At 56.3% G+C, this 25,841-nt stretch overlaps 1 protein-coding gene across 1 annotated transcript; it reads right to left on the reverse strand.

The window, feature by feature from the left end:
- Positions 1-1,885: 1,885 nt before the first annotated feature.
- On the reverse strand, positions 1,886-22,662 carry LOC139675150 (uncharacterized). Its single transcript, XM_071562432.1, has 10 exons — positions 22,580-22,662; positions 19,646-19,833; positions 12,144-12,262; positions 10,074-10,163; positions 8,474-8,564; positions 8,235-8,377; positions 7,910-8,100; positions 7,457-7,566; positions 6,560-6,701; positions 1,886-5,595 (listed from the first exon to the last, which is right to left on the reverse strand). Exons 1-10 carry the CDS (start codon positions 22,618-22,620, stop codon positions 3,690-3,692), a joined length of 3,021 nt encoding a protein of 1,006 aa, XP_071418533.1. The 5' UTR covers positions 22,621-22,662; the 3' UTR covers positions 1,886-3,689.
- Positions 22,663-25,841: the final 3,179 nt, after the last annotated feature.

The raw sequence follows: 25,841 nt of genomic DNA on the forward strand, positions 1-25,841 counted from the left end.
TCCAAAGGGAATGCAGCAATTGCGGAACACCCTACACAATTCCGGGGGGGGAATAAAGCAATCAGGGGACACACCACAGAATTCCAGGGGGGATAAAGCAACTGGGGATACACCGCACACTTCCGGGGGGAGTGCAGCAATTGCGGGACACCCGTCACAATTCCTGAGGGAATGTAGCAGTTGCGGGACACCCGCACAATTCCAGGAGGAATAAACCAGCTGGGGGACAACCCTCCCAATTCCTGAGGGAATGCAGCAGTTGGGGACACCCCTCACAATTCCAGGGGAATGCAGCAGTTGCAGGACACCCCTCACAATTCCAGGGGGAATAAACCAACTCGGGGACACCCCTCACAATTCCAGGGAAACGCAGCAATTGCGGGACACCCCGCACAATTCCAAGGGGAATAAACCAAGTGGGGGACACCCCTCACAATTCCAGGGGAATGCAGCAGTTGCGAACATCCCGCACAATTCCCGGGGCATTCCCAGGCAGCGCTGCCCGGAGCGCCGCCCGTTCCTCACCTCTGAAGAAGCTCCTGCCGCGCAGGAATGCGGCGCTGAGGCGAAGCACTGACAGCTTGTCCAGCCCGGCCAGCACGTCGGGCGGGAAGGGCAGGAGCCCCGCCAGCCGCTCCAGCTCCCGGTGCAGCCGGTGCCGCCTGGACGGGTTGGAGCTGCCGCCGTCGGTCGCGCCCGGCCGCGTCCTGCGGGCACAGCCGCGTTACTGCGGGGAGACCCTCCGGGCCGCCTCGTCCCTCCCTGCCCGGAGCGCTCGCCCGCCCCAGAGCTGCCCCTCGCCAGCCCCGGCCCTGCCCCTCGCGAGCCCCGCACCTGCCCCTTGCCAGCCCCGGCCTTGGACCTGCCCCTCGCCAGCCCCGGATCTGCCCCTCGCGAGCCCCGCACCCGCCCCTCGCCCGCCCCAGAGCTGCCCCTCGCCAACCTCGGCCCTAGACCTGCCCCTCGCGAGCCCCGCACCTGCCCCTCGCCAGTCCCTGACCTGCTCCTCGGTCCTTCCCCTTGCCCCTGTGCCTTCCCTTCGTCCCTCGGTCCTTCCCTCGCCCCTGACTTCTCTTCGCTTCCCAGTCTTCCCTTCGCCATCCCCGGTCTTGCCCCTCGCCATCCCCATGCCTGCCCCTCGCCCCCACTCACGCCCGCGGCAGGGGCTTCCTCCGCCTGTGCCCCGCGTACATGGCCCGGCCGGCAGCGCCCTGAGCGGCCCCGCAAGGACAGGGAGAGGGAGCGGGAATGGCCCGCCCTCGGGCAGGGGAAGGGCCGGGGGGCACTGGGAGGGGTGATGGTGAGAGGGGGATTTGGGGTCTGAAGGGGGGAGCGGGAGTTGAGGGGGCTGGAATGATGGAATGATGGTTGGCTCAAGGGGGATGAGAGGTGGGTTGATGGTGCGGGAATGAGGCGATTTGGGGTCTAGAGAGGGATTAGGGGGTGAGATGGGATGATGGGTGGGGACGGCTTGGCAGAAGAAGGCATGTGGGACTGTGAGGTGGGGGGCGTAGGGAGGATGGGAGGTGGGTGGAGGCTGAGCAGGAGTGGAGGGGTTGGCAGTGAGTCCCCAACCCACATAGGTGAGGGTGGGTGCACTGGTGTCACTGCAGTTCCGATGGCAGGCAGGGTGGCTGTCAGTGTCACCAGGGGAGTGCCCGTGTCAACATCGAGTGTAAGAACCTGCGAGCCCCAGCAGCACCCAGGGCATTCTGGGGGGGCAGCAGGGGCACACTGTCACATCACTGCTGCTGTGTGTGCCCACGGGGGCTGGAGATCACTGGAGTGTGTCACACACCCAGCACCAGGACCGGGAGTTTCCCAACACTTGCTCAGTCAAGAAGAAAACAGAGAGAGTGTCTCAGGTCACAACAAACATCACCACACAAAGCCAATTGCCTTTTAATACACGACCAAACACAGCGTCTCAGGACTCTCTTCTCTCCTGAGCATCACTCAGCTGCCAACAGCAGCACACAGAAACCACAGAGCGGAAAATGAGGCGCTGCCACCAAAACACACTTAATGTGAGCAGCCACAAGGTATAAAGAGATCAGACACCAGTCACAGAGCACCAGGGGGTCTGTCTTGGCCCCACAGCAGAGCCTGGTGGGTGCCCCCAGCCCGAGGTGAATCTCCCACAGGCCTGGGAGCCCTTGGCACGCTGTGCACTGTTTCATGTCTTCCCGGTGCCAGGGTAACAGAGGTTGGTGGGCAGAGTCCATCCTGCTGCTTTTTGGGTCTGGATCATGGCAAATTGACTCCTTGCCCCATCCAACGTGCTCCTCCAGGCCCCTTTGGAGGGCTCTGGTGTGATTCAGCATCGCTCTGCCCCCAGCCTGCAGAGAGGAGCTTGACCCTTCCCCAGCCACACCAGCCCTGGCACAGCGAGGCACAGCAGGACACAAAGGAAAAGATCCAGGGAGACAACGCCACTTCACACCAGGACATGCTGCCTTGCTGCTGGCCCTGCACTAATTACCTGGTTTAATTTGCTTGATAAATGCTTAATACTGGTGTGAGAGGCAGATGTGCTGCTCAGGGTGATGGTGCACGGGGGAAGGTGTGAAGGTCCCCAAGCACTCTGATCTCTCTGACACAATCCTGCACTCCAGAGTGGTCACAAATCGAGACCACCCCCACCACTGCTTCTTCTGTGGGTTTTCCTGGTGGATCCTGGAGAATTTGCCCCATGAAGGGGAAAACAAAAAAAGATAATTCACATCTTAGGTTAAAAATACAGAAAATAAAGGGGAATTCAATGAAGTGGTTGTGGTGGGCTCCAGGACAGCGGTTTGAGGGGCACAGAGTGGGTCTGCAGAAGTCACTGCATCCCTCCCTGCCCTTCTTTTTCACAGCTTTGGAAAAGCCACAGCAGCAACCCCCATCACTGCCCTGCCTGATGGTGCCGCAAAGCGCAGGAGGGGAAGGTGAGGACAAGCCAGTGACAAAGCCAAGAGCAGCTTCTGCGTCCCAGAAAGGTCCCAACAGCCTGGTAGCCACCTCTCCCAAATTCCCCAGGAGGGCTGCTGGAGAGCCCAAACCACTAAGATGCCTCTGGCCTCACCACCACCACCTCCCACCAAGATCCTTCCAGTGCTTCTGAGCTTCTCAAAGTGCTTGGTAAAGTCCCATTTCTAAATTAATTGGGTCACCAGGGGCTCTGCAGGAAATTGAGAGCACAGGAGGGAGCGAGGAGAGGGGCTCAGGCAGGTGGAGATGATGCAGGGGACTGAACACCAATGTGGCAAAGGTGGTCCACACACAGAGGTGCTGAGGAGACCACAAGAAACAGCAATTCAGAGCCATCTGCTTGTGAGGCAGCAGGTCCACCTGCGAGAGGCTGCCCCAAGCACATGGGCCAGCAAGCACAGTGTTCTTCTTTGGACCCCCAGAACCCTCAAACCTCTGCACTGGCATGGCTGCATCCCCCTGAAAGATTTCTCATGGGAAACAAGTCCCAACCACTGCACCTTAGGCTGCCTGACAGCACTGGAAGACAAAATGCTGAGTGACCAGGAAGCACGAGGCACCACTTCCAGGGATGGAAGAGCTTGCAGCTGCTGGTGGCTTTCCAAAACATGGCTCCTGGCTCACAGTCATGCTTCCACAGAGGTTACCCACAAAGGATGGTGTGCCTGCAGCTCTGGCAGTTCCCCTTGCTCCCTGCCCATGAGCCAGGGCACCCCTCAGGTCCTGCAGCCCTCACACCTCACCTTGGGCTGGATGCCACAGGCACAGAGGGGCTGCCCACCCACTCCCGGCCCCACCAGGCAGACAGGGCCCTGCTGTGAGGACAGGGGTGCTCCTGCACCCACCTTCACTGGGAGGGCTCCCGAGCACCTCCAAACGGAGCTCAGAGAGGACTGGGGGGCTCCTGCACCCACCTTCACTGGGAGAGGTGCTGAGCACCTCCAAGCCGAGCCTGGAGAGGAACAGGGTGCTCCAGGGTGGCTTTCGCTGGGGCAAGGCAACACACCCAGCTGCTGGGGAAGGGGTACATTAGAGGCATCCCTAGGGAAGTTGTTCTTGTGCCTAAAAGTGCTATTTCCATACTGGCACTCTGGCAGCACAACGTGGCCCATCTGCTGGGTGCTGGGAGCCGTGCTGGACCCCAGGGGGAGCACACTGTGTTGCACTGGACTTTCCCCATCGCTTCTCTGAGGGGCTGCCCCAGCATGGGGGAGCCACAGCTGGTGCTGCAAGAACCACTTGGCCTGCTCCCCTTCCCAGGAAAAGCTGGGCTCCAGGTGGGGTGTCAGGGGCTGTTTGGGGAAACCACCATCCCTTGGCAGCTGCCTGGCTCCCAAGGATGCTGCTGCTCGTGCAGGCAGAGCAGCCTCCTCCTCGTGGAGGCTCCCATCCCCTGAGAACAAGGGCTCCTGCAAGCCCTGGGCAGGGCAAGGAGCAGGTTGGGAGGGGGCTAGCAGCCACAGCCCGGCCTCTGGGGGGCTCTCAGGGCTGCCATCTGGCAGAGTTTGGGCCTCCAGGTGTGTTCCTGCTGCTTCCAGCTGTTTTGGAGCTATGGCCATCCAAGCCTCTGATGGGCAACCTCCAGGAGGAGCGTTCTGCCCCAAAGCTGGGTTTGTCTGGAGCAGGACGTGGTGCCACCAAGTCAGTAGTGTGTTCGAGTGCATTGGAAGTGGGCAGCTGGAGCCCTCCAGCTGGCACCCTGGCTGGCTCTGAGCAGCAGGAACAGGGTCATCTACAGGAGCAGAGGGGGGAACTTCTGCTTGAAGTGCTTGGGTTGCCTGCTGAAGTGCTGCAGAGGATTTGCCGCTGGAGACTGGGACATGCAGCACAGTCCCTGCCACCAGCCCGGCTGGGTTAAACAGGACCTGCTGCTCTGGTGGAGCAGAGCCCACCTCAGAGGGAACAGAGACTCCAGAGAGCACAGCCCCTTGGCCTCCCTCTGCACCCAGGGCCTGGGGCTGGGATGGGGCTGGAAACACTGAATTAGTTGCCCAGCAGCGCTGGAAATGAGCCACATTGCTGCTTTCCTCACTGCAGGGGGATGCACTGCACTGTGGGAAGTCCATGCTCTTCCCAGCATCCTCCCTGAGGAGCATCTGCTCCACACAGGATGTCACCTTGGTGCTCGGCCTCTCGCCAGCCCCCTGAGCCGGTGACTCCTCCTCTGCCCCCAGGCTGAGCAGAGCCTCCTCCCACTGCTGCAGCTCTGCCTGGTCCACGCTGAGGCCCTGGCAGATGTTCCCATCCACCTCACTCTTCTCAAAGAGGGTTTCAATAACCACCAGGAGGGCATTGCTGTCCTCCTTGGCATCACCAATGTCCTCACTCCTGCCCAGCCCATCAGGCTCAGAGATCAAACCTGGCAAGGAGAACTGAGGCACGTTATCAGCGTGGGAGTTGTATATGGATACATCCTGCTTCATCATGGCCCCGAGGAGAGAGTTGGGGTCCACCAGCTGCTGCTTTGAGTGGGAGTTTGCCTGTGTCTGCAACTCCTCCTTGGCTTGGAAGGAGTCCAGGAACCCAGGAAGGTCATTCCCATATAAAACTGCTTCCCCTGTGGCAAAGCTGAAAGGCAGCTGCAGGTTTCTTTTCCGCAGATGTTCCTCCCCTTCTTCATTCCTTCGGGGAAAAAGAGATGGGAACAGCATGAGCACCTCCTCTGGGCCAGGCAAAACCACCCTTCTGATAGCAGAGAAGAGTTCACAGCCCTGCCCTGGCTTTTCCAGCAGAGCAGGGTGGAGGCTGCTGGTGGAGGACTGGGGCTCTGGGGAGCTCACAGAGAGGTCTGCATGTCTTGGGGAACGGCTGCTGTATCAAGAATTGAAACTGTTGACATTTTGGTCTGTGTTTTTGCTTATGCCACCTGTGAAAAGATTTATCCTTTTCCTGCCAAGTTCTAGGGAAAAAAAGCTGAGAGAGTGAAGGTTCATCCTTGAAGACAGAGCTTGCATAAACTAAAGTTACTCGAATCTCTCCTATCAGTTGACAGCCTTCAGAGGAGAGCTGAGGGGGGGGGAGCAAGGAGGAAGAAAGAGAGCAGAGCCTGGGACCTCTTTCAGGGGGGCCTGGTGGCCACACCTCCCCAGGCAGACGTCTCTACCAGGCTCAATAAAGGGGAGAGGGCTTGTGCTCTTGGTGTTGATGTTTTTTTCCCCCAAAACACAGGAGAGATGCCTGCTGTGTGCCAATGCCTAGAAGATGTAGCCCCTGCCTTCAAGGGAGTGTTCTGAGTTGGTAAGACAATCTTACATGAGTAACTCTTTGGTGAGTGGGGTGCTTGCATGTTTGGGCTTATTGCTTTAGTCTCCCTCCTTCTCTCCCTCCCTTCTCTTTGGGTTTCCACTATTTGGTCACTCCTGTTCATAACGATCCTGTGTTTTCTGAACTCTCAACAGTGCTCAGCCTCACTTGTGCAGCAGCTGTAGAACCCACCCTGTCACAGCTGCCTGCCCGGGGCTCACCCCAGGCAGAAGCACACCCACACCCACCTCCCACAGGAGGACACATGCTGCCCAGTATCACCAGCCTGCCCTCCCTGCTGCTGGAGCAGCCCCAGGGAGGGGAGCAGGGGCAGGATACTCACGACAGGGCTCTCTGGCGGGCAATGATGCAGTCGGGGCGGCCGCCCTTGTAGACGAGGCGCGCGTTGGCCTGAACCCACACCCAGCCGGCGCGCTTGGTCAGCAGCCGGAACACCGTCAGCCCGCTCTCCCCCGTCCGCATCACTGGGGCACACACAGGACACACATGGCACACAGGTGGCACGTGCCAGGCGCCACGAGGCTGAGCAGCACTTCGTCCCCACGAGCAGGACATACAGGATGCTGCCTCTGTACCAGCCCTCTGAGCAGGGCTTGCTCAGGGGAAGCGCCTTTATCCCACGGCTCCAGCCCTGGGAGCTCCAAGGAGCAGTGGCATGGCCAGAGCTCCCTGGGACACACAACTCCAAGGAGCAGTGGCATGGCCAGAGCTCCCCATCGGCACAGCCCTGGGACACACAGCTCCGAGGAGCAGTGGCATGGCCAGAGCTCCCCACGGGGACAGCCCTGGGACACACAGCTCCGAGGAGCAATGGCATGGCCAGAGCTCCCCATGGGCACAGCCCTGGGACACATAACTCCAAGGAGCAATGGCAGGCACAGCCAGAGCTCCCTATGGGCACAGCCCTGGGGCACACAGCTCCGAGGAGCAGTGCAGGCATGGCAAGAGCTCCCCACGGGCACAGCCCTGGGGCACACAGCTCTGAGGAGCAATGGCATGGCCAGAGCTCCCCACAGGCACAGCCACGGGACACACAGCTGTGAGGACCAGGGGCTGGCATGGCCAGAGCTCCCCATGGGCACAGCCCTGGGACACACAGCTCTGAGAAGCAGTGGCAGAGCTCCCTACTGCTCCAGCCCTGGCACACACAGCTCTGAGGAGCAATGGCATGGCCAGAACTCCCCACAGGCACAGCCACCCGCCCAGCCCCAGCACTCACTCCTCACGTGGTTCTCCGCGCAGTGCATCATGTCAGCTGCGTGCACGAACTGGTACCCAGAGCCCCTCCTGCACAGCTCCGTTTCTGAGTATCCCAGGACAACCTTCCCGCTGTAAACAGCATAGAAACCCTGTGATGCCAGGGATGGATCCCCCACAGTTGCACCCCACCAGCCATACGTGGACCCCTGCCAAAGCCTCCCGCTTTGGATGGTGCAACTGCCCAGGTGGACTGAGCTGCATCCCCTCTTCCACAAAACCACCCTGTGCTGGGCGAAATCACAGCAGACAAGAAGTGCTGGTGCTCAGCTAACCTGCTCCCCAGGTTACTGTGGATACAGAAGCATCAGGCACCTTGCCATGGGAGCTGGGCCAGACATTCCTTGCTCCCACGGGGTCTACTTTTCTGTCCAGCACGGGGGATTTTGCCACGGGGAAGAGGAGAGATGCCTACCGAGAATCACAGGCCATGGGAGTGAAGTCCAGCTTGTGCTTTGTCTGGAAGATCAGCGTCTTGGTGCGGAGTTCCAGGATGGAGAGCGGCTGGAGGAGTGTTGCAATGGCAAAGAGAGCAACTGGGGACTTGTCCAAAGCTGACTTCTGCTGCCCGAGAAGGAACTTCAGGCGCCCATGGAAATTCAAGGCCTTAGGAGGAGATTGGAACGTGTGGGTGTGAAGCAAACAGAGTGGGGGAAACTGCCTGTGCTCCCATCCCTGTGGGATGATGGAGGGAACACACTGAGGGGGCAGAGAGGTGTCCCAGCATGGGGCTGCATTACCAGGAACCCTGAGGAGTTATCCAGCAAGCAGCGGAAGCGGCAGGTGAAGCTCCTCTCCATGGAGGATTCCTCCTCATGGTGGACACGCTCGGGGCTGGACACGGCACTGCATCCCCCCGGCAGTGGCTGGTCAGTGGGAAAGGCTGGAAAACCAAAGGGAAAGGGAAGCCTTGCAGCCCTCGGGCTCAGGGCTCACCCTGGTGCCCCCAGGACATTTCCCTGGAGCAGTGGGCATTCACCATGTGCCGGGGCCCTGTGCAGCTGGCGGCGGAAGGCGGCGCGGTCGTCTGCGTGGATCAGCTCGTACACGCTCTGGTAGATGAGATCCGACTGCAAGGACACGAGGGAACGGTGTGGGCTCCTGCACAGCCTGGCAGAGGCGTCTGCAGGAGGGCACAGAGCAGGGTTCTCCTTCCTGTGTGCTGCCAGGGCAGCAGTGGAGGGTACAGAGCAGGAAACACCACCAGCTTTGTGTGTCAGCCACAGAGCAAGGACCAGGACTGGCTGCGCTTTCAGGGATGGCTCAGGAGGGAGGGAAAGGCAGCAGAGAGTGGTTTGCCTGGGGAAATCTTAGGAATGGCTCAGAGGTTTCTGGAAGCAGTAGAAAGGGCGATGCCCAGGTAACCCTGGCTGTTCAGAATGGCACACTCCCTGCTTCCCAGGCACTCCCTGGCCATAGTCAGGCTGAGCTTCTCCCAGCCTCTTCCCACAACGGCAAGGCTGAGGTTCTCCTGGGGTTATCTCAGATGTTTCACCCTGCCTCTGGCTCTCAATCCTTAATGGGAGTGCTGAAACTCCAGCTCCTTCCCCTGCTCCCTGAGAAGCTTCACTCCCCACCTGTGGGGCAAACCCGACTTCCAGTGTCTCCTCAGGACCAAACTCAGACACAGCACAGACTGCAGGGTGTCTGAGGGGAATTTCCCTGTGGGGTACAAAATGTTGGCCAGCAGCAGCACCCAAGCTCTCTCCTGCACTGCCATCCCTGGTTCTCTGCAAATCTATTCCCCAGGATCAATATAAAAAATAATTTCAAGTTCCATCAAAAATTTTTGATCAAGCCAAACAGTTTTTTTCCCCTAGACTTATACAGGGGAGTTTGCTGTTTTAAAAAAGGGGCTGGGAGGTTTTGTTGACTCAAACCCCATGGAAATCTGTATCCCAGAGGTTCTGCCAAGCCCATGGACAGCATAGGCTGGACTGCCATGTCCCTGTCCTCAGGAACATGTTGGATGTATGTCTGCTTAACCAGACATACTTTGAGAAGTTGTCTCCCTGCATGACAGTGGTTTTGAGGTGGGGCACCAGCCATGAGGATCCCAGGGAGCTTGGAAAGGGTGCAAAGAGAGGAAAAAGAAGCAAACATCAGTCTCCACAGGTGCTCCAGGAATCCCTGCAATGAAATGGGTTTAGCAGCCTCACAACCCTCCTGTTGCCCCAGTCCTTTGGCCAAAGGAGCTGGATGTCAGGGGAATGAGAGGTAAGAGAGTGATGTGGGCAGAGACCTGCTTTTCTTTGGCATCCCATGTAACTCAGGCTACTTCAGGGCACTGGTACTGCTTGTTGGTGAGATTTCCTAAATGAGGGCATATGTGCCCAGCAGGATGATACAAGGAATACCTCTCAGCCCCCTGACACACCATGGCAAGAGGGCACAGAGCTGCCCTGGCTCAGCTGGCTTTCACAGCCCCCAAAGAACACGACTCACTGGGGAATGTACCTCAGAAAGGACCCAAGGGAGCTGGGAAGGGAGGAGAAATAACCCTGGCAGCATGGCCATCAGCACCTCCTCCCCAGAGCAGCAGTGCATCTGTTGGGATGCCAGGAAAGCGCGGTACCCACCTGGTGGAAGCCTAGGTAGTCCTGCACTGTAGGGGAGATGTAGAAGATGTGGCCATCCCCTGTCACAGCGATGACAAACCCATTGAGTGCCTGAAAGCAGAAGTTGAGCCCAAGTTACCCTTCCCAGCTTCAACCCAGGAAGGGACCTTCTTCATCAGCAAGGAACCCCACAAAGAAGGAAGGCGCCTGGTAACCATGCAAGACTTAATTCTTTTTGTTCCCAGCATGAGCAGTGATCCAGGGTGGACTGACCACTTTCTCCAAACCCATCGTGGAAGGTCTCTCACTGCAGGGCAGCCCCTGCACCAGGAGGGAGCAGGGAGAGGCAAGATGAAGATCCAGACATACCTGGTGACCATTTCAGGCTGATTTCCTCCAAAAGCAAAGCACTGCATTAGACAGTAACTCTTGCCCCCTGCTCTTGTCTGTAATATATTTAATTTATTAGTGAACAGAGGGAGAGAAATTAGGAAAGGAACACCCTAAATGGACACTTCATCCACAGCCTGGTGGGCACTTCTCCCATTTCTTTGTGTGCTGCAGCCCCTCGAGGGGCCTTGAGTCAGAGTTTTCTTCAAATTACAGCATCTGATTAAAATGCTCTCTGGGGGGCGGGGAAGCCACCAGGCAGCTCCCTGGGGGATTTCTGTCACATTCACACCTCATAAGCTCTCCAGATGCCTCCAACCACCCGAGGCTGCCAGTGCTCTGCTGGCTCAATAAATTGCCATCAGATGGTCCAATTCAAACCCCTGGAGAGGCCTCGGGAGCAGCTCCATCCTGGGACTGGGGCAACCACAGGCTGCCTCCTGGCTGTTGTGGTATTCCAGCTGTTCCTCTGTGACTGTCACACTTGCAGACAGCTGGGACCACATGGGACACTCCGTGTGGTCCAAGGCTCATGGCCAAAAGTCCCCCTGAGCTCCCAGGAGTTGCTGTCTCACCAAAATCGCACACGGAGGCTCGTGCTGGGGGTCTGCTCACACACCCTGTCCCTTCTGCTGGGGGCTGGAGGGACTGAGGTCAGACCCCAAGGAGCCAAGCATCCATCTGCTGGTGTTTGGAGAGGTGGGAAGAAGAGGACTGAAGATCCAGAAAGCCTCCAAGAGCTGGAGAAGCACTTTATAAAGGGTCTGTATGGACAGGACAAAGGGGAATGGCTTCCCACTGCCAGGGCAGGGTTAGGGGGGGATATTGGGAAGGAATTCTTCCCTGGGAGGGTGGGGAGGCCATGGAGAAGCTGTGGCTGCCCCATCCCTGGAAGTGTCCAAGGCCAGGTTAGACAGGGCTTGGAGTAACCTGGGCTGGTGGGAGGTGTCCCTGCCCATGGCAGGGGGTGGAACAAGAGGAGCTCTACGGTCCCTTCCAGCCCAGACTGCTCTGGGACTCTGTTCCTTCCAGCTCACATTTATAAGTGGCAGCCCAAACAACAGCATTCTGGGCAGCTGATTCACAAGCTCACTCACAGCTCTTCCATCAGACACTTGCCAGCCTTTCTCCAAAACAAAGCTCCCACTGCCCACTGACTTTGTCCACCACTCATCCCAAGACCCATCTTCCCTTATTTTCTCCTCCACAACCTACAAACTGAAGCTGGGCTTTTCCCATCTCAGGTAGATAGGGAACATATCCATCTGGAGCTCACACAACACCCCAGGTAAGGCAAAGAGTTCCTGGGGGATGTTTTATCCCACAGCTGTCACCATTGTACTCTTGGCATGTGCTATAACATAAGGAACACACTACTCTGGAGACTAATGAGGGATCAACCCCTACACCACCCTACAATATCCCTGAACCTCTTGGTTGACATGGAACTTCAGCCCATGAGCTGTAGTGTAACCAAAGAGGCAGAAAATGGCAGTGGGAATGAGAGGGAAGTGTGGGATGGGGACCTGGATCTGTCCCAACCAGGCAGTGTCACTGGTCTCTGTCCCAAGGTGCTCAGTGCCTGCAGGAATCACAGTGAAGCAGCTCCAGGCAAGGCAGGGTCTCCCCTTGCTCCACAGATGGGCTCACATGCTCCAGAGCTGCTGGAAGACCCCAGAGGACCCAATTCCAGTGCCATACCTGGAGAAGCAGTTCCCCCTCAGGAAGCAGCTCCCCGCCGACCTGCGGCTCCGTCCGTCTGCTCCCTCCTGGGGCTCTGGGCTGCTCCAGCACGGAACTGCCAGCCTTTGGAGCCGTGGCTGCAAGAGAGGAGGCAAGAAATCAGCGTGGAAGGGGAGAGCCAGGAGCCTGCCCCTCCTGCTGCCCACCCCAGGGCTGCTGGGACAGCCACACCACGCCATCCGATGCCTGAGCACCCAGCCTGGAGGGAGGTGAGACCAGAGGGAACTGGCACGGAGCCCACTGACAGAGCCATGTCCAACTTCCCCAAGGTTTCCTCCCAGAGGTTATTTTCCCTGCCTGATCCCATTTCTGGGAAAGCTCACTTTGCCAAGGTCTGAGGCAGAGGTGCAAAGGATGGAGGCGAGGTAAGTGTTCTGGGATGGCCTGGCTGGGAAACACCACCCAATTCAGCAATAACTCCTCAGGTTAGAGCCTGATAGAGCTGGAGTTGGCTTCAAGCCCCCTCAGTGGGGTGCTCTCTCTGCTCCCCTGCCCTTCAGGGCTGAGGAAGAATGGAGGTAAACCTTCCCAAACCACCCAAGATGCCACCAAATCACCCTTTTTTTTTTCCTCCCTTCCACCTTTGGCTGCTCAGAAGCAGAGCTGGTGTTCAAGACACTCCCAGGACATCTGAGCAGCTCTCAGCTGTCAGGACTCGCTGCCATGACCTCCACAGGCTGATTCACGTGCTGCCTCATGCTTCATCCCCAGATGCCTTCAAGGCAACACCCTTGGGTGCAACCAACATGAAACCTCCTCCTGCCCTGGTCGCAGGACCTTGAGCATCATGGGACACGCAGAAACCGGTTGTTCAGGGAGCAGAAATGAGGACAGCAGCTCCCAGGGACACCCCCACACTGGCACTTCATCTGCTGACTATCACCGAAAAAGCTCAGTCCAAACTCAGGACAATTTCAAGGCATGTTTTGGTGCCACTCAACAAACAAATCCCACAGACAGAGCTCAAAGCAGCCCACATGTAGGAACCACCCACCTCTGCCACCATCACAGCTTCTGCAGCACCCTGAGGTCGGACAAAGCTCACCTATCCTGTGGGATCCACATCCCAGCAGAGATCACTGCCTGCCCTGGGGTGCCACATGGGCAGATCCAAAGGGAAAAGATCCTCTGAATTTGGGGGGGCAGTAGGAAGTGAGGAAGAACCTCAAACCACCCTGAGGCTGACCATGTATTTCATTTTCCCCACGGTCGAAGGTCTCACTTCACCACTGAAAGGTTCTAAAGGTTTGTTCCCTGGTTACAGTGAGTTCAAAGCCAAAATAATTCAGAACCTATCAAAGTTTCACATGAAACTGCTGATATGAGACACTTTGTTTCCCATCAAACCATCAATATGCACAGGCATTCCCCAGGTGGATTGGCATGTTTGTATTAAAAACCAGTTTGGGGGCAAAATACCCCTGGGATGTATTTACAGGTGGAGCCTGAGGGGCAACAAGCACCTGCCCATGCAGGCTGGACAAAAGTAATTGGCTGAAGGTCTTGTCCAAGGTGCCACAGAGCAGTGGAGAGGATGCTCTGAGTCCACGAAGCAGAATTAGCCTCTATCTTTGTGGCTGACAGAGCTGGGATACTTCAGCCCTCCAAAAAACTTGAGTGCTCCTTAGAGATGCTCAAGCAGCATCTCCACCTTCTCCATGAGTCACATCTCCTGCCCTTTCCCATCCTGTGCCCTCAAGGACGGATCAGACAGACCAGGGGATCTGAGACCCCTGGGAAAGATGAGGAGTCACTAAGCCAAGAGCCTCCTTACGTGATGCCATGTGATCCCCACGCTGGAACATCCCAGGCCCATCTGGACACGGGTATGGCTTCAATTTACACAACGAAACATCGAGTCTTTTTTTATCTGTGATTCCTTTTGAAGGGCTGCCTCCTCTCCAAAGCACTGAACTGAGGCAGGCTGGCAGGGGATTTCAAAGGGAAGCAAGTTCTTCCAAAAGAAAGCTCCAAAAGGGCATTTTGGGAGGATGCACATCCCCAGCACATATGGTCTCCAGCTCTCTCCCAGTGCCCACACAGCAGCATCTGCAGGGAGAGCTGCTGTGGGCTCACAGAACCCACCAGGAAACAGGTCCAACATGTGTCCAAGCTATAACGTACCCACAGCAACAGAAATAGCTGCAGATGAAAGGATGATGCACTTTTGCAGTTTGTGCCCAGTTTTTCCAGTCTCCTGCTGTGCATCCTTGAGAGTTCATGGGAATTAACATGAGGATGTGGTGTCTGGGGATATGGTTTAGTGGTGGGCTTGGCAGTCCTGGCTTAGTGGTTGGACTTGATGATCACAGAAGTCTTTTCCAACCTTAATAATTCCGTAATTCTATGAAAAAGACCATGGGAAAAGTCATTTGCAGTTACTAGAAAAGTTTCAGGCATTTGCTGAGGCAAATTGGTGGTAATTTCTGTTTCCAAAGTGCTTGGATAGAGCCTCTCTGTGTGTAACTTTTGAGACAGGAGGGGGAAATCCAGCTCTGTCCTGAACGCCAGCACCAGTCAGGGCCCTGGAGGAGTTTTCCTGCTACTGGTGTGAGCCCCAAAGACTGAAAGGCTTTCATTCAGCCAGGGAAGATGCCAGACAGGATCAGTAACATTTTCATTCCCCCTTGGGTTGGCTTTCCTGCCTCTGCAAAAGACTTTCTAAGCCCTGCAATGAACAAAAGTCCTCAAGTGGGAGAAAGAAGGGAAAAGGAGCAAAGCAACCCAATTTCTCCACTTTTTGCTTGTCACATTCACAAAGGAAAACACAGCAAGGCTAAAACACATCCCTTGCCTCTGGCATGGATTTGGCACTAGAAAAAAAGGGCTATTGGAACCAATCCCAGAGTTGGTTTTGCTCTCATGGACTGGGTGACACTGGTGGGAGGTGACAGGCTTCACCCTCTTCCCTTTGAACAGGCTCCAGAGGTGCCTGGCACCAAAAACCCAGGAGCTCCCAGCTCCTCCACCAACACCAAGCCATGCACAACCGTTTTCCTCCTGGATCTGCTCCCAAACCCTGTCAAATCAGCCCCCACCTTTGCCCCAGCTGTTTAACAAAGGCATGGTGCCAAGCAGAGCAGGCTCATGCCATCCAAGTAAAACAGACAAAAGCCAAACCCACAGATTATAAATCCATTAGAAAAAGTCACCCAGCATTTTCCAAGGAGTACAGAAATGCCCAGGAGAGCTGTGGACTCCTGAGGTCCATGCCAGCCACTCCAACATGCTTATGCAAATGTCCATGCCACACAACCCTGCAGGATCTCCCCCAGGGACAGATTTAAACTTGACTTCTTTTGCTGCATCAATTACTTCACGCCCAGATCCCTGCAGCTCTGGCCCATGGTAGCAACAAAACATGAGGAGGTGAATAAAAAAGCTAATTGAATGCTAATTGCAGAGAGATTACTCAGTGAGAGCTGTGCCAGCTGCCCTGCAGCAGAGCATGGGAAGGAAGCTGGGGACACCAGCAGCAGGGATGGGCAAGGACCTGGGCAGCCCTCCCAAGCCAAGCAGGACCAGCTGCAGTGGGTTTCCCTGTCCCTGTCTCTGGCACAGATAGGGATCTTGGATCGAACCTTCCTAACTGCACCTGTGCAGGGGTGAGGGATGTCCTGCACAGGACTGGGAGGATTCATCCTGCCCTCCTCCATGGGTAGGTGCATGGAGACCCACCAGGACTGGAACTCCAGTGGTGGCAGAAATATTCCACCCAGCACATCCTCGTGGGCAGCCAGGTGTGGAGGGGACAGCCTTGCCACGTGTCACAGCCCGTGCAGGACCCCAGCCTGCCCTCCCTCACGCTGGGGCAGCAGCCCAGATGTGTTTGGGAGAGGTTTGGCAGGAGATGAAACAGAAGGAGGGCACACATGTGGACCACACATGGCAAACAGCATTTCCTGCCCCAGGGTGGCACTGGGCTGGGTGTGGGCAGGGGGTGATGGGGAGGGACCCCACTCTTTCCTGTTTGGTGGGAGCTGGGAGCCATCTCAAGCTTTGCCAGACTGCAGAGCGTGGTCCTGAAGCAGGAGAGGGTTTTCCATTGGTTCTGAGAGAGGGCAGGGTTAGATGGGATATTGGGAAGGAATCCTTCCCTCTGAGGGTGGGCAGGCCCTGGCACAGGGTGCCCAGAGAAGCTGTGGCTGCCCCATCCCTGGGAGTGTCCAAGGCCAGGCTGGACAGGGCTTGGAGCAGCCTGGGTTTGTGGAAGGTGTCTCTGCCCATGGCAGGGGGTAGAATGGGATGATCCTTAAGGTCCCTTCCAACCTAAACCCTTCCAGGACTCCATGATCCTCTCTGGTAACCCAGGAAGAGGGCATGGCAGCACGTTCCCTAAGCACTCTCTTCACCTTACAGAGTATTTTAAGCCCCATTTTCCTGCTCACCCTTGGCAGAGTCACATCTGCAAGCCCAGCATCTGCCTCCTTTGCCACAGGATCCATAGGAAACGCACCCCAGCACAGCTCTCCAGCTGGCTGGAGCTTTTCCAAGCCACTCAGCACTAAAACCCACCCAAGCTATCAGGAGCTCTCAGTGTTTGCAGCCAGTGGGGCTCCTGTCACACCACACAGAGCCCAGAGCACCAGGCAGGCAGCAGCAGACAAGCTTTTCTCCTTGGGCACTTGCTCTCAAAGAGACAGGGATCAGCAAAGTCACTCCACATTTGTCTGGGAGACTGCCAGACACAGGTCCAAATAGCAACCACTGCAAATTGGTCTGCAGACAGGAGCTCAGCACAAGGCTGGCAGTGAGGTTCAGTCACTTTTTATGTGAGTGACAAAACCTTTAAAGTGCCTCCAAGGCAGGTTTGGATAGCACCAGAGTTGTCACTGCCATCCACCAGCACTCAAAGGCTGGATCTGATGAACAAAGCTCAGAAGACACCAAGCCCTGAGCCCCTGCCTTGCCATGTTTTATCCATATAACCCTGGGTAAGATGGATTTGGGAGTGGATGATCTTTATGTTCCCTTCCAGCCCAAACAGTTCTATGATTCTGTGGAAGTTCAGCGATGCTCAAAGCAGGCTCTGGCCCTGGGAGGGTGGAGGAGCCTCATCCCAGTGAGAGGAGCAAACAGGACTGCTCAACTCTGGCAGGTCCCCAGCAGAGGAGCCCCCAGGGCATCACCCACAGCTGGTGACAAGTGCATGCCAAAAGCAAAGCAAGAGGGAAGCCTGGACTCCTGGTTCTGTTGCTCCTCCTGCCTAAGGGGAAGAGTCGACCCAGGGGACACAGCCAAAACCACCTGCTTAGCAAACAACCTCAGGGTCCAGTCCCACCCAACCCCAGGGAAGGAGGGGGTCATGGCTAATCCAAATAAATTTCCTGAACACCCAACTCAAAAACGAAATTTCCCTTTTTTCCCCCTTTATTTTGTACAGAGAAACTGAGCCTCCAGAGCTGTGCAACACCTGCAGCATTTGCACCAGGGGACAGAGGCCTTACAGCAGATGTGTGTGCCCCACATCAGCCTGGGGAGGCACACAGGGAGCTCTGAGGGCTTCTCTCTCTATCCCTGAACCTTGGCACTTCCTGCAAACTACTGATTTTCTGGTTTCTCATTAAAGCACAGACAGAAGAGAGACTATTTAAAAGCAAAGCAGATTTAAAATATGATGCAGTAAGTCATTCCCCTGCAATGGAAACCAGGATCCCCCCCAGATAACCAGACAAATCCCTCTCCCTGGCATTCACCAAGTAAGCAGGCACTGATACCTTCATCCAACCCACTGTGGGTTGCCTTCCACTCTGTGCCACTCCAAACCCTGCCTCAGGGTTGCCCTCCACTCTCTGCCCCAGGGTTGTCTTCCACTCTGTGCCACCCCAAACCCTGCCCCAGGGTTGCCTTCCACTCTGTGCCACTCCAAACTCTGCCCCAGGGTTGGCTTCCACTCTGTGCCACCCCAAACTCTGCCCCAGACCCCGATGCCTTATTTCCTACACCCCATTACACAGGTCAGTTCCCAAGCCAGAGGCACATGGTACCCACATGTCATAAACACCAGAGAAGCTGGAGAAGGTTGGAACCCCCTCCCTCAGCCTTGTCCTCATGTCAGCAGCCAGGCATGATGCAGACAACACAGGGAAGCTCCACCAGGCTGGAGTGAGCAGGAGAAATGCAGCACAAGAGAGGAAGGAGCCTCGGGGCATCACCCTGTGAGCCCACATGCAATTGGCCTATCAATTGGCTGGAGATAAGGCAATTAGGAGTCTATCAAAATAGCCATCCATCTCCTGCCTGGAGATAGGGCCACACTTGGGCTGAGGATGGAGAGGGGACAGGGATGCTCACCAGGCCATGCCACGGCTCTGTCACCGCAGGAGAGGGGCCCGCACGGAGCAGAGGGCAGCAAAACTGGGGCAGAAAGCACAGCACAAGGGGCTGCACCATGGCCCCCAAAATGCCTGAGGGGACACACCAGGAGCAGGAGCAGCCAGGAACAGGCTGCACTGCCCTGCAGCTGACAGGGGACTTCATCCAGGCTGACCTCGATGGATCAGGGGGATGAGCTGAAGTCAAACTCGATGAACTTCAGGGCACACAGGGGCAGAGCAAGGGGCTGGGGCTGGGAATCACAGGCAAGTGGCCAAATGGGAGTAATTGGCCTGGCAGGGTGGGGGAACAGGAATCCCTGCAATTCCAATCGCTTTTCCAGAGTAGCTCTCGTGCAGGGAAGTGCATGCTGAGCACATCCAGTGGGAACCAGCTCCTGCTAGGAGGCACAGTCCCATCTGGAGAGCTTGGCACTGGGGCCTCCTCCTGGAGACCAGCATCCCAACTGCAGAGAGCCCTGGCAGAGCCCCAGAGGGCTGGGCATAAGGCAAAAGCCAAGTCTATTCAGTCTGCAGGGGACAGAGGACACAATAGGAGCCTCTGAGCACAGGGAGCTGCTGATGCCTCCCTGCCCTCCACATGCTCTGCCCAGACCCTCCCTCATCACTCACCCACCTGCTCTCCAACCCTCAGTTTCCAGGGCTGAACTAGATGGTCTCCCTGTCCCAAGGATGTTGCTTTTCCAGAACACCAGGCACACACAACTGACCAAACAGAACCGGATTTGGATGTGCAACATCCAAAAATGAAGGTGGCTCCTTCCTTCCAGAAAACAAAGAGGCTTTCCTTTCAGAATTACCTCCCCAGTGATTTATTCCAGAGTGGACACAGACAAAACATGTGTCTTGAGGGGCAGATGTCCCACGAGGAAACCACTTCCAGCTCCTCCTCATTTTGGGAGATCAGGTATTTTCCTCCCAACTTTTCCAGGGCATTTTCAGGCCAGCATGGCAGCTACAGGTGCAACACTGCTGTATCAACATCCTGGGGTCTGATCCCACACCTCACCATCATCCCATCCTCAGGAAACACAACCTTCCACCTCAAACCTCAGGGAGGGGTGTGAGCTGTGCAGTGGGGACTGACCCCAGGGGCTTTTCCTCCTTAACAACATGAACACTCACCCATGAGGTAGCTCTTGACCTTGAGGTATCCAACAGCCAGCCGCAGGATGGAGAGTTTGTCCAGCCTGGAGCACACATCCTCAGGGAAGGGCAGCAGCCCCGTCAGCTTGCTCAGCTCCTGGTTGAGGCGGTCGCGGTGCCGCTTGGAGGGGTTGGACTTCCCACCCTCAGCAGGTGGTGGTTTGGGGCTGGCACAGGCAAGGCAGAGTTTAATCAGACTGGGATTATCCAACAGGCCAGGTTGGAGCAACCCGGGCTAGTGAAAGGTGTCCCTGCCCAAGGCAGGGGGTTGGAACTGGATGAGCTTTAAAGTGTCTTTGGAATATTATGACTTGGACAAAGAGATACCACATCGGGTGGTTTAGGGCACAGCACTTAGAAAACAGTTCCCTTTAGAAAAAAAAAAAAAGAAAACAGATGCAAAACCCCCCATTTTCTTCCAATATTCTGATTCCTGATACTTTCAGATGGGTATTTCTACACTAAACCAGCACCTGATGCCAGACTGAGGCCCTGGGACCAACCCTCAGCCTGCGGAAGGAACAGTGTCCACACGAGCAGCTCTCCTGTGCCTTAAGCCAACACAAGGTGCAATCTCTATCAGCTGCAGTTACTTCACACACTCCATCCAAAACCCCAGCACAGCAGCAACTCAGTTAGCAACTTTAACGGGCCTTGGATGTCACCTTGTCTGCTTTGTTCCTTCATGCCAATTGGAATTTCCTAGCTTGAATTAAAACCCTTCAAACCCCCCTGTCTGTATCTGCATCCCTTAACACACACCTCACTGTGTTTGCTGGAATTTGTCTAACCACAAACCACACTCCCAGACATCCTCACTTCACGAAGGAGCTTGGGATAACAGGATCTGCCAGTGTTTAGCAGCAATTTAAGCTCTCTCCTCTGCCACCACTCTCCAATCTCATTTGGCTGGCTGCTTCTGACTGTGACATGAGAGGAAATGAGCATTAAATGAACTGCAGAGATGTGCCTGTTGAATTTCCAGCTCAAGAGAGTGACCAACGGGTCTTCTAAGGGTGACTGGAAAATTGTAGCATTTCCCCAGGCCAGCTCAATCATGCTGGTTTGTAACAGCAGCATCAGGAGGGCCAGACCCTCACACAGGACAGCTGGTACAACTCAGCACCAAACCTGTCCATACAAGCTGGGCAAACATGCTGGCACCAGGGCTTTTGTGTTCTCCAGGGGCTTAAGCACTTTTGAAATCACGGTCATGCACAGGAAAGGGGTGAAGAAAATTGATCTGAGTTTTCTCAGACATCCTTTAAAGTCCTCTGCTCACTCACTCAACAAATCCAGCCCTAAACAGCCAGAAAGAAGAGGAGACTGGAGATGAGCACAGGAGTGGGTAAAGCACACAGGTGTAATGGGATCTCTTGGATAGTCTGGCCAAGCACTTGAAAATCCTCTGGCTGAGGCACATGGGGGGACACAGCCAGAGGTGTCACCCCAAGGCTGAGGGAGGACACCCCAACCTCTCTGCTCTTGCACATCCCCAGCTGTAGCAAGCAGGGTCCACCCTGGAGAGGGGGAGGACCATGAGGACGATGGCTCATGGAAACAGTAAAGGCTGGTCTAGACATTTATCATCTGTTTCCATTCCCTTCCCTTTGGACCACCTCTATCCCCGGTGCCCTCTCTTTGCAGGGCAGAGCTCCAGCCCCTCAAGGTGTCCCAGGCAGTGCTGGCACCCAAGCTGTGCCATGGGGCTCATGGTGAGCTGGTGAGCCCCGAGAGGAGGTGTAGGGAAGGCTCTGCTCCCAGCAGGGCAAAGGCTGTGCTGCTGCTGCTGCTGTTGCTGTGGTTTGTTTTTCCCCAGCTGCCCTTTGAACGGGAAACCCAGCAGGGAGTTTATCCCTTTTGCAAGCTGGCAAGTACCATGAGATATTATTCCCCACAGCAGAGTTTGCCTGAGCTGATGTATCATCTCTTAATTTTTATCACTAATCTATTTTTTAAATAAGTAAAAAGCCCTGAGGAAACTGCAAAGGGGCCAGAGAAGTCCCTCACTCCATCTTCCCCATCCCATCCTGCTGGCTGCACATCCTGCTTGTCCCCAGCCCTGCTCCACCTGACCTCTCCCACCAGAATCCCCCTCCAGGATCTGACCTGGCACAGAGAAAAATAATCTGTTCCCATTCCCAAGGCTCACCCTGCAGAACCAGGGAGCTGCTTCTTCTCCAAAGAGACACCTTCTCCTGCTCCCTGAGCCACACAAATCCAGCCCAAACCCTCAATTCGGTGTCCCAGAGGGCTGGGATCGCTGCTCAAAGGTGAACAGGAGACAGGTTTGAAGCAGAACAACCAACCTTCATGTTTGCACAGTAAGACTCCCAAATAAACACCCCAGAGAGGCTCTGGGTCACCTTCTCACCACAGGTTTATAATGTCAATATTCCCTCCTTCATCCCAGGCTTGGGCTCACAGCTCATCCATCTCCCTCACGGCGTCCCAAAAATATATACCCACCCTGGCTTCCCATACAGCTGCAAATCGGCGGTGGAACAGCTGGCGGGACTCGGGCGCTGGTGCGGGGAGAAGGAATGAGGGAGCCAGGGAACACCCGGGCCACACCGGGGGGGACGTTATGCAACAGCTACGGAGCAGCGTGCTGATTAATTATTAAGGAATCGAGATGTTTTGGTAATTAGCATTGCCGCACATTTGATTTCGGCAGGCGCCGAAACGCAACGCAGCGCCGAGCAGCCCAAACTCCGCCGCGGGCTCCTCGCTGGGATTCAGGACGAGCATCCCTGGCATTCCCCTCTTCCCATCAGCGTGCCAGAGCCCGCACAGCCTCAGCTCCAATTAACCCAATTAAAACCCAGCAACCCACCCAAGCGTGCCCAGCGCTCCCACCGGAGCGGCTGCTCCGGGCTGGGACCGGCCGCGGGGACACCCCCCCGCACCCACCTCTTGGGCACCGGCTTCTTCCTCTTCCTCCCTGCGTACATCCCGCGGGCTCCGGGAGCGAGATCGGGAGCGGACCGGGAGCAGCACCGGGAGCAGCAGCGGGACCGCGCCCGGGGCGGGGCTCGGGGGACACGGAGGGGACACGCCCTGGACACGCCCCTGGACACGCCCCCAGTACCCGGTCCTGGGGACAAGGGACTTCAAATCCTGGGAAACACCGTGCTCATGGGACATCCTTCCTAGGGGACACTAAATCCTGGGAAACGCAGTGTCCATGGGACATCCTTCCTAGGGGACACTAAATCCTGGGAAACACCGTGCCCGTGGGACATCCCCCCTAGGGGACACCAAATCCTGGGAAACACAGTGCCCATGGGACATCCTCCCTAGGGGACACCAAATCCTGGGAAACACCATGCCCATGGGACATCCTCCCTAGGGGACATCAAATCCTGGGAAACACCATGCCCATGGGACATCCTCCCTAGGGGATGCCAAGTCCTGGGAAACATCATGTCCATGGGACACCATCACCAGGGGACATCACATCCTGGGAAACATTGTGTCCATGGGCCACCAAATCCTGGGCAACAACGTGTATGTGGGACATCCACCCTCCAGGGGACACCCTCCCTAGGGGACACCAAATCCTGGGAAACACAGTGTCTGTGGGCAAATATACCCAGGGGACTGGGAAATATTGTCCATGGGCCAGAAAATCCTGGGAAACACCATGTCCATGGGCCATCATTCCAGAGCCTGACCTTCCCACTGATCTCTCTCCAGGAACAGCCAGCCTGTTGCCTGTCACTTTGCAATTCCCTGGGTTAATGCTGTCCAAAGCTTTTGCTCTTCCCCCAAAAACCACATCCAGCTGATATGGTGAAAACAGGGATGACACGGACGGGCAACCAGGGACACAAAGAGTGGACATATCCAGCTGTGATTTGCTTGTCAGCATAAATGCTTTCTCTTAAAAACTGTTCCCCTCCCTTGACCTTTCCAGGGACAAGACATCGCTCTAGTGTGTTGTGTGGACATGTGGGAGTGCAATTCCCACCTGCACCACTCTTACAGGACTTGCTATTTTCCTGCTCCATCCTCTAAGACCCCTTGGACATCATCTCCTGGATGTGGATCCATCACCAAATGCAGTGTTCCATTTAATTAACGAGGGTGGGCAGGCCCTGGCACAGGTTGGGCAGAGAAGCTGTGGCTGCCCCATCCCTGGAATTGTCCCAGGCCAGGCTGGACAGGGCTTGGAGTAACCTGGGGTAGCTGCAGACAGAGCTGTTAAAGAAATCCAGACCCAGTCACATCCTGTGGGGGTTGTCTGGTCGGGTTTTTGAAGCCATTTGCAAATTCCAGGGATAAATCCTTGAAATGAAACTCGATTGCTCCTTGCCAAGGGGCAAAGCAGAAGCTGCTAATGGGATGAAAAACGTGCCAGGTCAGCAGGGATGGTGTCACTTTGATAGGAAGTGAGCAAAATGTTTAGTTGTGACCTTCCCAGCCCCAGGAATGTGGCCCTGATTTTACATAAGGCAGGCAAAGACCCAGCTCCGGCCTGGAATTGCACTCCTGTCTCCATCAAGTGGAGAAGAGGAGCTGCGGGAGGAAGGTGGTCCAGGCTGCTCTTGGGGGTTCCAGAGGCAGGCAGGACTGTGGGAAGCAGTTTCCACAGCCCATGGGACACCCCCGGATTTGGGAACCACAGAATAACTTGGATTGGAAAGGACCTCTAAGACCATCGAGTCCAACATTTCCCTCATCACTGCCAATGTCCCACTAATCTATGTCCCCAAGTGCCACACCCACATGAAGACACACGTGGTCCCACGTTTGGCCAAAGCCCCCCAGACCCTCTTCGCTCCCAGAGCCCTCCCCCAGACTCCTCCTCCCCAGCTCCTCCAAACCCCAATGCCTTTCCAAGGCTGCTCCACACTGCTCTCCAACCTCCACTGCCAGCTTTCCGCTGGGAAAATCCACCTGATCTACCTCTTTCCACCCACTGGGAATAGAGGGGTTAAGACCTAGAGCAGCTTTAAGTAAAGAGGTTTTCTAAGGCATTTCCTGCCAGGCAGAGCCAGGGTTGGAGCGCTGCACATGTTCCAAGTCTAAATCCCAGGAACCCTCCAGGGGTGTCTCTGGCACTTTGGGATGCAGGAGCAATGTCCTACCTAAGCTCCAGGCCCCCAAAAGCTGTGTCTGGAGTGAACAAGAGGCCAGGCCATGCAGCTGTGCCTGTTTTCTCCCTGGGATTGCTCATCCCCTTGTACATGGCCTCACAGGTGGGAAAGGACCTCGGCAGTTCTCCTGTCCACCTCCCCACTGGAGCAGGACAGGCACAAATCCTCCTGTCCACCTCCCCCCTGGAGCAGGACAGGCACAAATCCTCCTGTCCACCTCCCACCTGGAGCAGGACAGGCACAAATCCTCCTGTCCACCTCCCCCCTGGAGCAGGACAGGCACAAATCCTCCTGTCCACCTCCCACCTGGAGCAGGACAGGCACAAATCCTCCTGTCCACCTCCCCCCTGGAGCAGGACAGGCACAAATCCTCCTGTCCACCTCCCACCTGGAGCAGGACAGGCACAAATCCTCCTGTCCACCTCCCCCCTGGAGCAGGACAGGCACAAATCCTCCTGTCCACCTCCCACCTGGAGCAGGACAGGCACAAATCCTCCTGTCCACCTCCCCCCTGGAGCAGGACAGGCACAAATCCTCCTGTCCACCTCCCACCTGGAGCAGGACAGGCACAAATCCTCCTGTCCACCTCCCCCCTGGAGCAGGACAGGCACAAATCCTCCTGTCCACCTCCCACCTGGAGCAGGACAGGCACAAATCCTCCTGTCCACCTCCCACCTGGAGCAGGACAGGCACAAAGACTTCTGTTCCCTGTCCCGTTCCCTGTCTCACCTGTTCCCTGCCCCATTCCCTGTCCCGATCCCTGTCCCATTCCCTGCCCCTATCCCTTTCCCTGCCCCATTCCCTGTCCCATTGTCTGCCCCGATCCCTGTCCCATTTCCTGTCCCAGTCCCTGTCCCACTGTCTGTCCCATTCCCTGTCCCATTGTCTGCCCCGATCCCTGTCCCACTGTCTGCCCCGATCCCTGTTCCATTCCCCATTTTCTCCGTTCCCGCCAAACCCCACACGACACGGGGGCGTGGCCTGTGATCGAGGGGCGTGGTCTGCGCTAGAAGGGGCGTGTTCACAAGGGGCGTGTCTTTCCGCGCCTTTTCCCCCCGGGGAGCCGCTTCTCC

This window comes from Pithys albifrons, chromosome 8 (genome assembly GCF_047495875.1).
Source record: "Pithys albifrons albifrons isolate INPA30051 chromosome 8, PitAlb_v1, whole genome shotgun sequence".
Taxonomy (NCBI): Eukaryota; Metazoa; Chordata; class Aves; order Passeriformes; family Thamnophilidae; genus Pithys; species Pithys albifrons.

What these genes read in the sequence shown, in the direction of transcription:
- LOC139675150 (XM_071562432.1), bottom strand. Translation starts at nt 22,620, where the DNA reads ATGTACGCAGGGAGGAAGAGGAAGAAGCCGGTGCCCAAGAG. An exon ending in AAGAAGCCGGTGCCCAAGAG is followed by an intron (nt 19,834 to 22,579) that starts GTGGGTGCGGGG and finishes TGCCTGTGCCAG; the next exon opens with CCCCAAACCACCACCTGCTG. An exon ending in CCCATGGCCTGTGATTCTCG is followed by an intron (nt 7,567 to 7,909) that starts GTAGGCATCTCT and finishes TGCTGTTTACAG; the next exon opens with CGGGAAGGTTGTCCTGGGAT.